Raw genomic sequence first — 16172 nt, 5'->3', positions numbered from 1 at the left:
TTACATACTCACCAAGTATATCTTTATTTCAGACTGTTCCTATTGCCACCAGGAAATTTTTGATGGGAAATGTCCTTCAAGGAAAGACATAAAAGGTTGGTATCTGAGGGAAATGAAAGTGCATTAACAGTAGATAGGCTGTTAAAGTGGGGTAGCATAGTGGCTAAGGAACTATGCTAGCATTCATTAGCCAGAAAAAGTTGTGGGTTCAATTCAGTTGCCACCGTTGTGTGCCTTTAGACAGGACACAATTTAACTTCTAGTTGATCTGGGAGACTGGCCCCTTGTAATAATTGATATATGTAAGTTGCTTTAGATAAAAAGCGATAAGTATAACTAGAAATGCAATTCCAAGAAATCACCAGTGCATGAAAATGCAAAGATGATATGTAAAATATCATATGGGTCATTCCGTGTCGAATCAGACCAAAATCCAGGAAAATGGTTGCTGGACCATCTCAGATTTAGATTTTGCTCAAAGTTTGTTTACCTAATATTTAGGTCCCAAAAAGTAAGACCCTTGTAAAATATTTGTATTAAATTCCAATGTTTTCTATACATATTTTCACCCTTAACGATCATTTTTACTATCTCAGAAATACCTCATCTTGGAGGCCATGTTTGGGCATTAATATCTTGAAAAGTATAATTCTTAACTGCCCAAACTTTGTAGGGGTGGAACGAGACATGTTCTTGGTATGATTGTACTGCATGCCCATTAGTTTTATATAAGGCCCTAGATATGGAAAAAACTTGGAAAACTGGTGATTTTGAGGGCCTTGTAAACAGATTTTCTGTATCCACATGGCACCAATAATTACTTTTGTTTGCTTTGTCTAATACTTAATTAACGTTGAGGCAGTATTTAGATTAGATTAGATTAAACTTTATTGTCATTGTGCAGAGTACAAGTACAAAGACAACAAAATGCAGTTTGCATCTAGCCAGAAGTGCAAAAAAAGTGCAATGTGATTTTCAAGTATAGACAGAACAAGTGTAATATAGTGCAGTGTACAGTTGGTTTACAGAAGGTGGTTTGGAGTAATATAAATTAAATATAAATATTAGGGCTGCAACGATTCTTGAATAACTCGAATAATTGACAAAAAATCTTCAAGCAAAAATTCTTTTGCCTCGAAGCCGTTAAATCAATGTATTAAGGTTGTACGGCTCACTGTGTCTCCTCACGGAGGATTATTACTAGCGACCAAGAGGTGTGTGCTTCATGGACACAAGACTGACGGCCCATATTACAAATGAAGGAATTTAAAAAAGCGAGGGTCTAAGAGAAGAGACAGGCGAGAGAATGCTGCTACATCTCTGTAACAAACATCCAGTGTACTCATCCATTCCATGGAGCCAACACGACACAAGGTAGTTGACGTCTGCTGCTCTCGTCCACCGCGCTGTTTACACAACTAGCCTGCAGCATGCTACTCTGCTAATAGCGATGTTTTACCAAGCTAAAACGAAAGCTGTCGGTTTGTAGTGTAACTTTTATTAGTTTGCTTCTAATCTTTGAAATGTAGCTGCTTCCGGAGACAAACCGGCTCCTCCCCCAGCATGCATTCTTTATTCTTTTCTTCACCATAGATATATCTATGCTCCTCACTGTGTATTAGGCTGTGTATTTGCATATCCAGTGCAAAGAGCCAGAGGCAAGAAGGGGAATTGGGTAAAAAATATTAACATTTGGGCCACCAAAAATTTACTATTGTAATGTATTTCTTTTTAAGGTTCTTGGAATTTGGCAATAAAAAAAGGTTGCTTTTTTAAAAGGAAACCAGTCTTTGTATATATACAAGCGACAGGTTTCCTTTTAGGGTAAACAGCAATAATAAATATTTACTATTGCTGTTTACCAAGTATTTCTTACTAAGTATTTCTTATCCGATTAATCAATGGAATAATCGAGAATATTCGATGACTAAAATAATCGATAGCTGCAGCCCTAATAAATATGTGTAGTGTATTAGCAGCTACCTTATAAGAGCAGAATAAATATGGCTATGTAATATGAACAACATGTACAGATACGGGCAATGTAGTAGCATTGACATAATAATGGTTGTAAAATATAGATATACTATGCAGTATATATATTATAAGAAAAACTGAATAAATATGGATATTCAGTATGAACCATATAGACAGATATGTAAAGTATGTACAGCTATGTGCAGTGTGGTAACAGTACCATTGTATTGCAGAAACAGTAACATTATAAGAGTAGTAAGAATAAGTGTATGTGCAGGATAAATAGTATGACGAGCAGTAGAATATGGCTATGTATAAGTGTAATTACAGTATGTACATTTGTAAATAAATATAACACTGGGTGGGATAGGGTAGTGCAATTGTCGGGGGCACACATAACTGTGGTATGCCGGTGTTCAGGGTGATGGTTGAGGAGGTGTTATTATCTAACCTAGCAGACTGAGGTCTGTTGGTTATGAATCCAGAATCCAGTTACAGAGGGAGGTATTGATGCCCAGTTCACTGAGTTTGGTGATCAGTTTGGAGGGGATGATGGTGTTGAATGCTGAACTAAAGTCAATGAACAGCATTGTGCAGAGTGAAGTGCTGTAGAGATGGCATCCTCTGTGCTCCTGTTCTGACGGTAGGCAAATTGGAAGGGTTCCAGTGAGGGTGGTAAGCAGGTCTTGAGCTTACATCTGTACAGAATAACCTTATAATAATAATAATAATAATAATAATAATAATAATAATTATAATAATAATTTTTATTTTGTTTAATTCTTTGTAAGGGGCAGAAACAGCTATTTATGCAGTGGCATCCTTGCCCTTTATGGTAAGTATTTCAGCACATTACAAAAACATCTTGACATGAATATCATATTTGACATGAATCGTCATTTAGGACAAGTGTTTTCAGTGTGAACAAGAGTATCTAGTATTAATGCTATCTGTAAGAAATGCCTGGTAGGTGGGGGTGGTGGCAGATGTTAATCATCCTGTTCTGAAGGTCTTTTGTTATTTATTTATTGATGTAGGCCTATTGTTGTAAAAAAAAAAAAAGCCCCTTATAATACTCATGTATACTTTTATTTCTTTTTTTCAGTGGCAAAAGGTGGAGGTCATCGTGGACCAATGTGGAGAATATTGTGTAAATAAGGAAGAAGAAAATAAATGATAATAGTCATCTTTATCTTCACCTGGTCTTTATGTCTTGTCTCTGTTTTGCTCAGCTAATGACATGAACTACATTCTGGAGAGGAAGTTAAATAAATAGGCCCATGTATAAAAAAACAACACATTATCCGTGTATTTTCCTGTTAGTTGTCCTGCAGATAACACAAACAAACAGCTGGCGATGTGCTGTTTCCATGTTCGTATAAGAAAATAAAAGGAAATCTTGTATTATTGTGGCCTCCATGTTTTCACACACGTGATGCTCTCGGCTACGGCCAACCATTGGTGGCAGCCATGCAACAAGTTGTTACGCCAAACGCCAATATAACAGAAGAAGAAGAACACGCGTCCCGACCATATGAACGCTGCCAGTCGGAAAAACAACGTAATCACGGGGGTGGTCCCTTCTATTCCCAGGTGGCATGAACGCAGCATGAGAGCAGGCAGCTCAGTTGCTTTTCACCGACTACAAGACCCAGGCGGACCCAGGGCATGCTGGAAAACATCGGCCTCTCAGCTGATCTAACAACTGATTGTTTCAGAATCAAGTTTTGTATAAACTTTTTATTGATTTTGAAATTTAAAGGCTGTCTGATTTAAAGGCTTATTCTGTACAGAACACATGTTGTGCTGATAGTGATGTTTAGAAGTCAGAGAGACTAAATCTGTTCAGATTACAGATCATCTACAGTCTGTTGTTAATTAAAATCAGCAACAGATGCATGTAGAGCATTTCGATCATAATAAAAACAGCTGGAGGAGCTGATTTATGGTCTGATAACATTTTATTAAATCAGAATCAGACCACAGTGTTTCTGTCACTTGTTGTTCAGCCTGAAGGCTGCTGGAATCAACTGGAAACTGTCTGACTTGAGAGCGGACTTTTGTCGGTTGCTCTCGCCCACTTTACAGGCGAGGCTCACGTTCGTCTTCCGCCCAGCTGGTAAAGGGTGTTACCTAGCAACATGGGGCAAAGCACACAGTTTTTGGATATTTTGTGGAATTATGCTTCTTTTAGTTGTATATCATTGTCGTGACACATGTTACTACTTGCTCTAACTATTTCTGTGCACATTTCCATCTGTGGCAATTGTTTTCAATCCTAAACCTAATTCGTTTGTAAAAAAAAAAAAGATAAAAAATGCCTCAGGGAACTACAAATTTCAGCGCCATTGTTGTAAGCACCATTGGAATTAATGGTACGTCATCATGGGAAATGTAGTCAAAATACAAAAACAGTTATATTTTTAAAATTACATAATAGTTTTATATATAAAATGAGAAACATGATTACATTACTAACATTAATCACCTGCTTTGATATGAAGTCAAAAGCTTGCAATGTTGTCATTATTTTTAAATACATGTTATTTACCCATGTGTGCAAATGAGGTGGAACAATGACAGAAACATAATTTATAACCCATATCTTAAGTAATTACCATACCAATTTTCAGACAGATATGATTAGTGGTTCTGGAATTAAAGACATTCAAAAAAGTGAAATTTTTACACCTTTGGGGGCGCTACTGAGATAACTGGTGGTCTGGGGCAGTAAAAATTACTCACATGCTCTCTTGCATCAGACTGAACAATATATGGTAGTTTATTTTATCCTCTGAATATTTTCATTTTTTCTCAAACTGACATATATGACCTGATCCGTAGTACAATTTGATGAGCTTGACATGAAGAATTATCATGACCAGATAATGTGAACAAATATTTGCATTTTCTTGCAAAAACAGTTCACATGGAGTACAACCTTAAAAGCAAAACTGTCATAGCAATTAAATATCTGTTCAAAGATCATGGGCCAAGCCCTCTAGAAACTGTAAGCATAATCAAACCGTAAACCAAGAATGTAAATGGTAGTTCAACAAAAGCAAAAAACTCTCCAAAAATTGCAAATGTGGCTTAATTCTAGTCACTATACGGTTACAATAGGATACACCAACTAATTTTTCATAATTGACTCTTGCATCAACTCACCTGTTACAGATGGTCTCTGAAAGTTTTTGGATATTTTGTGGAATTATGCTTCTTTTAGTTGTATATCATTGTCGTGACACATTTAACTACTTGCTCTAACTATTTCCGTGCACAATTTCCATCTGTGGCACTGTTTTCAATCCTAAACCTAATTTGTTAAAAATGCCTCAGGGAACTACAAATTTCAGCGCCATTGTTGTAAGCACCATTGGAATTAATGGTACGCGTCATGGGAAATGTAGTCAAAATACAAAAACAGCTATATTTTTAAAATTACTAACATTAATCACCTGCTTTGATATGAAGTCAAAAGCTTGCAATGTTGTCATTATTTTTAAATACATGTTATTTACCCATGTGTGCAAATGAGGTGGAACAATGACAGAAACATAATTTATAACCCATATCTTAAGTAATTACCATACCAATTTTCAGACAGATATGATTAGTGGTTCTGGAATTAAAGACATTCAAAAAGTGAAATTTTTACACCTTTGGGGGGCGCTACTGAGATAACTGGTGGTGTGGGGGCAGTAAAAATTACTCACATGCTCTCTTGCATCAGACTGAACAATATATGGTAGTTTATTTTATCCTCTGAATATTTTCATTTTTTTCCTCAAACTGACATATATGACCTGATCCGTAGTACAATTTGATGAGCTTGAGAATGAAGAATTATCATGACCAGATAATGTGAACAAATATTTGCATTTTCTTGCAAAAACAGTTCACATGGAGTACAACCTTAAAAGCAAAACTGTCATAGCAATTAAATATCTGTTCAAAGATCATGGGCCAAGCCCTCTAGAAACTGTAAGCATAATCAAACCGTAAACCAAGAATGTAAATGGTAGTTCAACAAAAGCAAAAACTCTCCAAAAATTGCAAATGTAGCTTAATTCTAGTCACTATACGGTTTACAATAGGATACACCAACTAATTTTTCATAATTGACTCTTGCATCAACTCACCTGTTACAGATGGTCTCTGAAAGTTTTTGGATATTTTGTGGAATTATGCTTCTTTTAGTTGTATATCATTGTCGTGACACATGTAACTACTTGCTCTAACTATTTCTGTGCACAATTTCCATCTGTGGCACTGTTTTCAATCCTAAACCTAATTTGTTAAAAAATGCCTCAGGGAACTACAAATTTCAAGCGCCATTGTTGTAAGCACCATTGAAATTAATGGTACTCGTCATGGGAAATGTAGTCAAAATACAAAAACAGCTATATTTTTAAAATTACATTATAGTTTTGTATATTATTGTATACATTTTGAGCATGTGAATATTATCATTAACATGTGATTTATGATCCATGTCAAGCAATGCATGGTAAATTTATGACACATTTCCTGTTTATGTGGCAAGTTTTTTTTTAAAGTTTCATGTAAATATCGCTATTTAAGAACATTAAAACAACATTCTTAGCAATTTCAAATCAACATCTTGACATCTTTTATACCAACTTTGACATTATATTGCTTTTTCAGCACATTGCAACAAATCCAATAATGTTTTTGCAATTTCATATCAACAACTTGACATTATGTATATCAACAACTGACATGAATAGGATGAATCAAGAATAAGATCAATCATCTAGGACAAATTGATCAGGATGTGTCACAACACACAAAATCCCAATTGCCGCACTTTCTGTTGGGCATGGCTAATGCTGTGTACATGTACATGTTAATCTTCAGGAGTTACAGGCACATACCAAATTTTGTGAGTGTAGAGAGAGTCAGTGCAGAGTCAGTGTAAAAAGTGTTTTTTATTCAAAACATGGAAATAGCTCAACAGGAGGGTGGAGGATGGGACCTGGAGGTTGTGCCAAACAAATAAAATCAATATAACAAAACGGGCCTAGCTCATCACTAGCGTTAGCGCTTACAAACAAAACAAACCTAATACCTAGCCGGCTCTCTACAAAAAGATAAAGAGAACATTACACAGGCGGCAACAACCACTAAACCTGGTGTATCTATACAAAGATCAAGTACATGCAAGATGTACAGGGTACTCCAACTTACCTAAGGTCCTCAACCTCCACCTCACAACACTCCACAGTTTAATAACCAAACAGCCACAGCTTAAAGGACAAGAAGACTGGCAACCAGCCAGCAGAGCAGAGCAAGAGCTAGCTCCCACTTCTCAGGAGTCCTTTTATTGACTGCCACCTCAAATACTCCAAACACAGGTGGAAAGCAATCATCTCAATCCTGGAGAGAAAAAAGAGTGAGCAAGAGAAAGAACAAGAGGGAAACACATCCAGACAGGAGCTTTGAAAGGCATGTAACAGGGCAGAGTGCACAAAAAGGCATTTTAAATGTCCTCAATTAAATCCTCGTCGGACGACTCCATCTCTAGTTCATCAGAGGACTCCATCTCCAGTTCGTTGGACGTTTCACTGTCCTGCTGCAGCAGCTGCTGCAATACAGTTGTGCCTCCCTGGAAAGCAGGACTGTATGACATTTTGGCTGTGGCAATGTTGTCCTGCAGCTCTTGAAGACGCCTCTTCAAGATGCTGAGAAGACTTGGTTCTCTGCCTGAAAAGACAAGATATGACTGTCAGGACTATTCATCACGTACAAAGTATTGACCTAACATAGCTAAAGTATTTTGAAAGCGCTCAATGTGCTGGTTTCATTTATATGCTGTGACATTTGGAGATACACAATTAGTAGGAATTCCAGTAGTGAACATTTACTTACATTGAACCTCCACCATTGCTGTTAGCTTGTGGTGCTGCATTTTGAGTGAGGTAATGTGCCTGTGCATCTCATCCACAATGATGTTGACCTCTTCCTGAAAGCGGTGGACTAGCATGGCTATGTCAAAGACATTTTTTTTTGGTGGAGAGATCACCATTGTCTGTAGTTCATGGAATAAAACATGGTGTCAAATTAATGTATTTAGTGTGTTTTAATGTATTGTTTAATGACAATGGTAGTATGTTACCATAATATCACGTTTCATATTTCAAACAGTACCGTTGCTCATGAACATGCAAGTTTGCAACCACTTTCTCTGGTTAAGACATTGTTTTACTAAACATTGTTTACATACTGTCACACAAGCACATATTCATTTCAGTGTTTGCTCCATGATATTACAACTTTCTTACTTCATACATGTAAGTGGATCATGTAATTAAGGAATTTCAGTCCTTCTCAGCACTGTTCTTAATTTTACACTACACAACACAGTAGCGATAGTCATAAAAGTATGATTTGCTATTGCTTCATTGAAAATGTAATCAACATAAACTTCTATTTATAGTTAAATCCAGAGGTTATTAACATACTTGAGTAAAGGCTTTCCCAGGGCCAGACAAAATTGTCAGTTATAAGCAACTCGTCAAGAGTTGGTAACTGTATTTTCAGTGCTTCGTCCAGCTGATCCATGGCATTCTGTAAATGCTTTTTCTCTTGAACAAGTTTTTTACGGATGGCATGTCTCCTTTTGTTGGTGTCTAAGAGGAAAAAAAATAGAATATGCAGTGATGTTTTGTCAGTGTATTTCTGGATTTTATCTGATAAAATTACTCCAGGACTGTAATCAAAACGTAAAAACAGAGTTTAGTGCAAGTGAGTAACAGCAAAAGTTGTGGACACTAGGTGATAGAAGCCTTCAAACATGGCATCTCTGTTAAGCAGCAAATGATGGCCATGAAGCTCAACATCACATTTTTGCAGATTTGAGTTTCATGTTTTGCTTGAATACACTGAATGTGGACAATCTAGAGCACCTCAAATCACATGATGAAAAGATGTCCTGAAGCGTTAAAAATATTAAGGTGTTAAAAGTCAAACCAGTCTGTCTGTAGAGATTTTGCTTTCGTTGGCGAATGCTGAGGTACAACCCTCGATTTTTCCTTCCACCGACTCTTCCTCCAAGACAGTGGTAGCTGGGAAATTTTTGTTTAAATGATGACATGTTACATAAAAAATACATAAAATTAAAAAGTTTCTGTTTATGTTTAAAAACCTTAAGTACTACCATATGGCCAGTGCTGGACATCAACAATCCATTGCTGGAGTTTGATGTCGTCCACACCGAGCTCTGCACACAGCAAGTCCAGCTTCTTTTTTTTCCTGGTCCAGTCTACTCAGCGTCTTCAAAAGCAACAAAAACGTAGAGAGAATATCCACAATCTGGGTTCCCACTTAATATGTTTTGTATGTCATGGGAATTAGTCCACTGCTTTTCAGGAATGTGTGGCAATGTCACAGGGTGGAAAAATATACCTTCACGTATCTTTGGACTAATGTCCTTTGCAAGTTTGCCATTTTCCTTTGGTTCCAGGATATTGTCAACATAGTAATCATGTCTCATCGTGCTGTGTAGAAAAGCAATTGCTAGTTTGTTTAATCATGGCAGAAATAAATGCCCCCATGCAAACACACAGGATTGTTATTTTTTTACCTCCTTTCGACATGTACTTAGTTGACATGGCAGCCCTGGACAAGAAGCTGTTGACCTAAATCGTAAACAGTTAGTAAACAGTTAGTGATAGTGTGATGATGAAGGTTGAAAGATTAATGCAGTCAGCCCAATATTTAAAAGTTTTACCTGTTCCACCTCCTCTCCTATTGTGTTACCTGCCCCTTCTTGGGTCCGCCCTCCCCATTTCAACTGCAATTCACAAATATGCTCAACTTTCACACACGCAATTACAAGACAATTATAACCAGTCATACCCAAGCACAAATGGAAGTAGAAATTCATGCACAAAATTACACGCTAACCTCACACGTCCATGTATGGGCTTTGGCGTGCATCACTGAGAGGAGTGGACGCATAGTCTGCAGGGTCTATGATGTGAAAAAACAGACATGCCTGAAATGCATTACAATGAATGTGCTAAAGTAAGTTGTGTCTTGCAGTCACAACAGTTAGAAGAATACTTTTGAGATGCAAAACAATCAACAACTCATGGCATGATGTCACCTTCAGAAGTGGAGGAAATGGATTTGTTTAAATTAAATTTTTTTTTTTACATCATTCTAACCTGCAGCTCCGGACACTGGGTGGCAACTTTCTCAAGGTAGGGGAAGTATCTGCAGGCCACATCCATGCAGAAAAAGGCTGGACTTAGGGTAGACAGCTCTTTTTGAAGGTACATAGGATAGGCAAAAATCTCTCCTCTGAACATATTTAATGCCTTGAGAAGGACTCCATGCCTGCACACCGCTATCTCAATCCCCTCCTCGTCAATTTTTGACGCAGATGCCCTGCAGGTCTCTTTAGCCGCTGTCCACTGACTGGAGCCACACATACCTTTACCTGATGCCTATTAATATAAAATAATGAATGATAATTGATGATACGGGTTTACAGATCAGATCAGATTAGATAAAAGAATATGTGAATAAAATGATAATACAGATATGTTGATTTGAGGATGGCAGAGCAATGGAACTTTCCATGATATTATAATTTTCTGAGATGCACTTGTATATGACTTTAGTGTAGCTAATGTTAAACTTACATGCTTTGTAGCATTTTGAACGTAATGCACAAAATTTGCCACATCGTCGTCGTTTGCAAACAATGCACCATCAAATAGCCCTTCTGTGGATCTTTAGATATGATGTATGTCAATAAAAGTCCTTAAAATGCAGCACAAACTATACATGAATATCTTCAGTTAATGCTTCAAAGACATATGTAATACCCTGTGGCACTTCTGAATCTATAATGCTTGCGGTTGCCATCCACAGAAACCGCATGCATTTGTGGCACACAAGCAAGGCAGGTAAAAGGACTAATGCCCATGGCTCTCTCCACCTCAAATTTGGCATGGGACCACTCTATGTATGCCCGCTGGAAGGCATCCCCACATATGTTGCTTGGCTAGATGGCAATGACAAAACAAACATTGTGCATTTCATGATACATGCCGAACTTCACTGAACTTCTTTGTATTTTTGTAAAAAAAAAAAAAAAAATATATATATATATATATATATATATATATATATAATAAATATATATATTTACTCTCCCACAGGCTCTGCTCCTCTCCTCCAACATTCCAATGAATGCCTGACGTGAGAGCCCCGGTGCAAGCAGCTTCAGATGTTCGAAAGACTGGAAAAGGTCAACCTGGTACACAGTGTGGTAGTTTACTGTTGCAGGCCAGTAACCACACTTGACCAGGTCGTCCAGTCCAGCCGTCCAGGTTTTTTGGCATGCACCACCGTCAGGCATGGAATGGAAAGACTATATCGTCCTGAAAATAATAATGAAGAAAATATAAGTGAATACAATATGAATATGATGGTCTGATGTTTATTTTAATAACAACATATTTATCTCACCATTCAATCCAACCAGGATAGCTCCTTTAGCTGGTTTAATGGTAACCAAGCTTGGAGAGCAGCCACATATCTTGGTAGGCTGACTGGTACAAATCGAACTAACCAAGAAAAAAATTAATGTAAAAGATTATATTATGATCTGGGAGTACAAACTTCCGCTTCAGCTCATTTGTCACAATGAAATTAAATAAATTGTGAAAGATATATGACTACCTGCTTCCTTGAAGATAAATGACTGATCAACTTCAGCCACGATAGTGTTTGGGGACACTGGGTGATAAAATCCCTCAAACACAGCCTCTCTGTCATGCAGCACATGATGGGCATGGACCTCAACATCACAGTGTGCACAGAGGAATTGCTTCGGCAGACACGCTTTACAGCGGATCACTGCTGGCTTGATTTTACAGCTGTCGAGATAGGTTCACCGACAAGCTCAGAGGACATCATAGCTCTAACCAAAGACTCTCTGATTGAGCTCCATCTCTCTGAGCTTGCAGCTTGCCTCTCACCCCAGCTGATTGCCCTTGAAGGATCTTTTTCAGGGAAATCTTCCTCATTGTATGCCTGCATATCAGTGTCTTATCACAAAGAACATATATCCCATTAAAAGACAGATCCATTAAAATGCAAAGAAACAATATAAGAACACAAACCAAACAACCCCAAAAAATATCGCCAAAGGAAGAGCATACTGTACCTATGACTTCAAAAGCCACTGTTGCATGTTCAGCAATGGGTATGGTGGCTGTAATAAAAGATATGCTCTCACACAATTGGCAATAACTTACAGCATTACAAAAAAAAAAAAAAAAAAAAACAGGGTGACTCATAGTTAATAGTTATTAGAAGTTTAGTTTCTTGTCTACTGTCCTCACAGGGATATTCAGATTCACAATACTTACCTTTTTTGGAAGGAATTTGAGACCTTGGGGGTTGACCTGGTCTTTTAAAAATCCTGTCCCCACCACTGTCCCTTGTCTGCCATTCCACTGGCACAGCAGATGGAGAGGATGTCCCCTCTTTTTCTTGTTTTCTCTAAAGACAATAACTTGCCGTTAACAACTTTACTTAGAAATACAAACTTAAACAAAGTACAAAGAAATCCATACAAAAGTCCTTACAGGCAAGTCCCCCCTCTCAAGGGCCACCTAGTCAGTTATTGGGCAGTTATTTTCCTATTCAAGTGAATGGGGAGTTTTACAGGAAGGGACGGGATATGTGTGAATTACTGCCATATTGGTGTTACAAACTAACCCCATGCATTTCTATGGAGGATTCTTTAAGTGCTGTGTCTCCTCATTACAAAGTCTCTGTCCATACTCACAGCAGCTGCCTCAAACTCTTCTATTAGCCGCTGGCCAGCCTTAATTGCCTCCTCAAAGTCCACGACTTCTGACATTTCTGCAAGATTTTCAAGTTTCAAATGCAAAAATAGTAAGTGTTACAGTGGATGATGGATAAACAGAGCAGAGAGGAAGTGTAAAGGGTCAAGCACTACAAACCATCCTCAGGAAGGAAGAGGCCAAAATACCTGACATGGAAGTAGGATATTTCAAGAGAGAAACAAAATACATGATTTGTACTTGTTTGCTCTTAAGTGGGTATAGTAAAGTATCATCAAACTACACTCTGTTACCATGCAGAAAAATGATAACGACCAGGACAATGTCGGCCCCCATGAGGTCTCCTTCCAATAAATCTAGCTGTTTAACTATTTTTCCAATATTAATGCATACAATACATATATTAATGCATGTATATATATAATAATAATAATAATAGGTCTAATTCAACAAATCTTTAACCACATCTGCTTAATATGAGTTTAACACCCTGGTGTAGGTTGTTTTTCCTTAATGGTATATTAATGCATACAATACATAATTCATGCATATAATACAGGACTATGTGTAATGCATATAGTCTGTATCGCTGTACAGAGGGTACCAAGCCTCATTTACATATCAGTTTGGTACTTTACTAAGCTACACAATATTACAATCTGAAATTGGAGGCAGAAATAGTTCTGCTTCCAATTTCATCATTCTCAAACTGTTTTTGATATTGTAATGATCACATGGAGTCAGGAGAAATCTTTGGCGTCAATGCCGTTTATTAACATATACAGGACGTCAGGACTTATTTGAACACAAAACTGAGGTAAAACTTAAGGCAAAGATGACACAGACAGTGTGTGGAGGGTTGTGCGATGTGGTGGGGGTGCACCTGTGTGTGTATGTGTGGGGTGGTGTGTGTGTGTGTGTGTGTGTGTGTGTGTGTGTGTGTGTGTGTGTGTGTGTGTGTGTGTGTGTGTGTGTGTGTGTGTGTGTGTGTGTGTACCTGTGTGAGGGAGTTTGGGACATACAATACAGTTTAGAAAATACATTTAAAAGGTCTGGGGTGCATAGTAACAGCAGCATGTAGAGCCCATGCAGAGATTTGATTACTTGTTCAGAGAGAGTTCAGCATTTCAGTTCAGTTTATGTGGGAGTTGACAGCGTGTTGATGAGCCTGATGTGTGAGGGAAAAGGCTCTCACACAGCCTAGATGTTTTGGGTTTTGATTCAGCAATTCCGTCTAACAGATGGCAATAGTGTGTACTGTGAGTCCATGTGAGGTGTTGGAATGGTTCTTCACAATGGTTGAAGCTGATGTAGCATGTCACTGCTCTTCAATGGCCTACGCAGTCACAGCTGTTAGAGGACACCCTTTGTTTTGATTGTGGCCCAGTCCCACTGGCATGGCTGTGGTTTGCAGGGGTGGTAGCTGAAATGTCTCTCACCACAACCACCTAGAGGACTTTGGTCTTGTTTGGGGTCTTGGCTTTCTTGGATGGAGGCATGAGCAGTCTTCTGGACTCATTTTGTCTATAATTTCCATGCCCAGGTGCAGTTGCTGTCTGGCACACATGCACAGTATGCACTTTACCAATAAATTGTAGTCAGTCATCTTGAATACCAGTCAGCCAAAACTGGACCGTTGAGAAGCATTTACATGCCCCTTCAGCTCAGCTTAGCTCAGCTGATCAAATGACAACGTGTGTTGCCCAGGTTTGCGGTCTTGCCTTGAATGCGGGGAATATAGTAATACATTCGAGGAATATGATGGAGCAGCACTCAGCATGGTTCTCCATCTAGGATGTAGATACGGATCCAGCCGTCAAAGTTGTAGATGTTCAGGGGTAAGAGAGGTGATAACTGCTGAAGATGACAGTCCTCTTGCTTTGTTACCCTCTCTTAAGTTACATATAAGTTGAGGTTGATGGGCTGCCAGGGCTGGACAGTTTTGTGTTAGATGTACACTTCTCCACACCAGTAGCCACCTTCTGCTCGCTTTCAGCTCATCTGGACTCTCGCCAGTGGTGCAGCTGGGAACTTGTGGCAGCTTCGTGGTGGCTTTGGTTTAACCTCACATGAAACTAGCACAAAAAGACATAAACACTCACTTTTCAGCTGCACACAGTACAGTATGGTCACCCATACCAATTTACTTATAATATTAATTTACTTATTATTCACATGCACAACATTTATTATATATCATAAGCTACATCTTATACAGATCTCCACCTTCTCTTCCTCTCTTTACACACACACACACAAGAGGGTGCAGCTTCTCTGTCAGAACGCCTGGCTGTCAGTAGCCAATACTGCATGATGAACTATAGGCCATAACTTTAGGCACAGCTTTCACTTTATTTAGTGAAGCTATGTGAAGCTATGTTAAAAGTTGTGCTTCATAAATTAATTTGACTTACTTTACCTACTATGGGCTAAAGCATTGCGTATAAAATCTGGACTGTCAGTGAAAGCTTTTAAATACGCCCTTAAGACACAGTTTTACAACTGTTATGGCAAAGTTTACTCAAGATCACAGTGATAGGAAACAACGCATGATATGATGTGCATAATTGTACTGTGTGTGTGCGTGCATGTGTACACGTGTAGACTAGCATGCCTGCAGCAACCAACTCTCGTTATGCTAACTTTTGCTGAAGTGGGTGCTTTAATTTACCCATTTTCACAACATTGAATGATCGCCCGCTCGGTTGAATCGGGTTCGGGTTCAAGACAAATTGTTTTTTTTTTTTTTTTTGCCGGTCAGGCATTGCAGATTCATTCTCATAACGGGTCTGCGCGGTGCGGTCGGTAAAAAAACAAGATGGTCTTAGTAAAACCACTGTACATTGCACATTACACAATTTCCATTAACTATTTTAGGTCAAGCCAAACATGTTGTAAATATGATTTCTAACTATTCCTGTCTTACCTGGTAGATCCCATTAAAAGAGAACGGTTTATAGATCGCACAATCTCTGGCAGTAGACTACAGTGAAGTCATGCAGTGAAGTATGCTGATCTACAGTAGGCTATTTCTCGCGATACGAGAACTAACTGTTTTGCCGCAAAAAAGCTTTAAATAAATGTAACAACCTTACATTTTCTCGCCATGCTATTTTGTAAGGCTGTTACATTTTTAGTAGGAGACTGGGTTGGCATTGAACACATCTGGCGTGTGCAGCAACGCCACGTCAAGTGCATCCAGGACCTGCCTGGTGTGCATCTCTATACAGAGACAGGCACCATCAAGAAGGGGGGTGTGGTCCTAACCAGGACTGTGCCAGAGGGTCCACATCTCTGGAATCTTTTCATTGCCACCTGAAAAGGTTCATTCCAGGTTGGTGTCTC

At 38.4% G+C, this 16172-nt stretch overlaps 1 protein-coding gene and 2 long non-coding RNA genes across 3 annotated transcripts; 1 reads left to right on the top strand and 2 right to left on the bottom strand.

Annotated features, from left to right (window-relative positions):
- The first annotated feature begins 2725 nt into the window (after positions 1-2725).
- On the top strand, positions 2726-3273 carry LOC114573937 (uncharacterized). The gene is made up of 2 exons (XR_003694997.1): positions 2726-2812; positions 3083-3273. It is a non-coding gene; the product is annotated as an uncharacterized LOC114573937 (long non-coding RNA).
- Positions 3274-9021: 5748 nt separating this feature from the next.
- LOC114546243 (uncharacterized) lies at positions 9022-11031 on the bottom strand. Its single transcript, XM_028564953.1, has 9 exons — positions 10836-11031; positions 10650-10740; positions 10170-10451; positions 9907-9972; positions 9731-9793; positions 9584-9638; positions 9406-9497; positions 9158-9273; positions 9022-9065 (listed from the first exon to the last, which is right to left on the bottom strand). The coding sequence occupies exons 1-7, from the start codon at positions 10934-10936 to the stop codon at positions 9490-9492; spliced, it is 666 nt and encodes a 221-aa protein (XP_028420754.1). The 5' UTR covers positions 10937-11031; the 3' UTR covers positions 9022-9065; positions 9158-9273; positions 9406-9489.
- Positions 11032-12435: 1404 nt separating this feature from the next.
- LOC114545973 (uncharacterized) lies at positions 12436-15922 on the bottom strand. Its single transcript, XR_003690965.1, has 3 exons — positions 15754-15922; positions 12809-12885; positions 12436-12519 (listed from the first exon to the last, which is right to left on the bottom strand). It is a non-coding gene; the product is annotated as an uncharacterized LOC114545973 (long non-coding RNA).
- Between the last annotated feature and the right edge of the window lie 250 nt (positions 15923-16172).

Source organism: Perca flavescens, chromosome 19 (assembly GCF_004354835.1).
Source record: "Perca flavescens isolate YP-PL-M2 chromosome 19, PFLA_1.0, whole genome shotgun sequence".
Classification (NCBI taxonomy): Eukaryota; Metazoa; Chordata; class Actinopteri; order Perciformes; family Percidae; genus Perca; species Perca flavescens.
The sequence above is the reverse complement of the archived record's forward strand: the minus strand, read 5'-3'. Positions and strand labels throughout refer to the sequence as shown.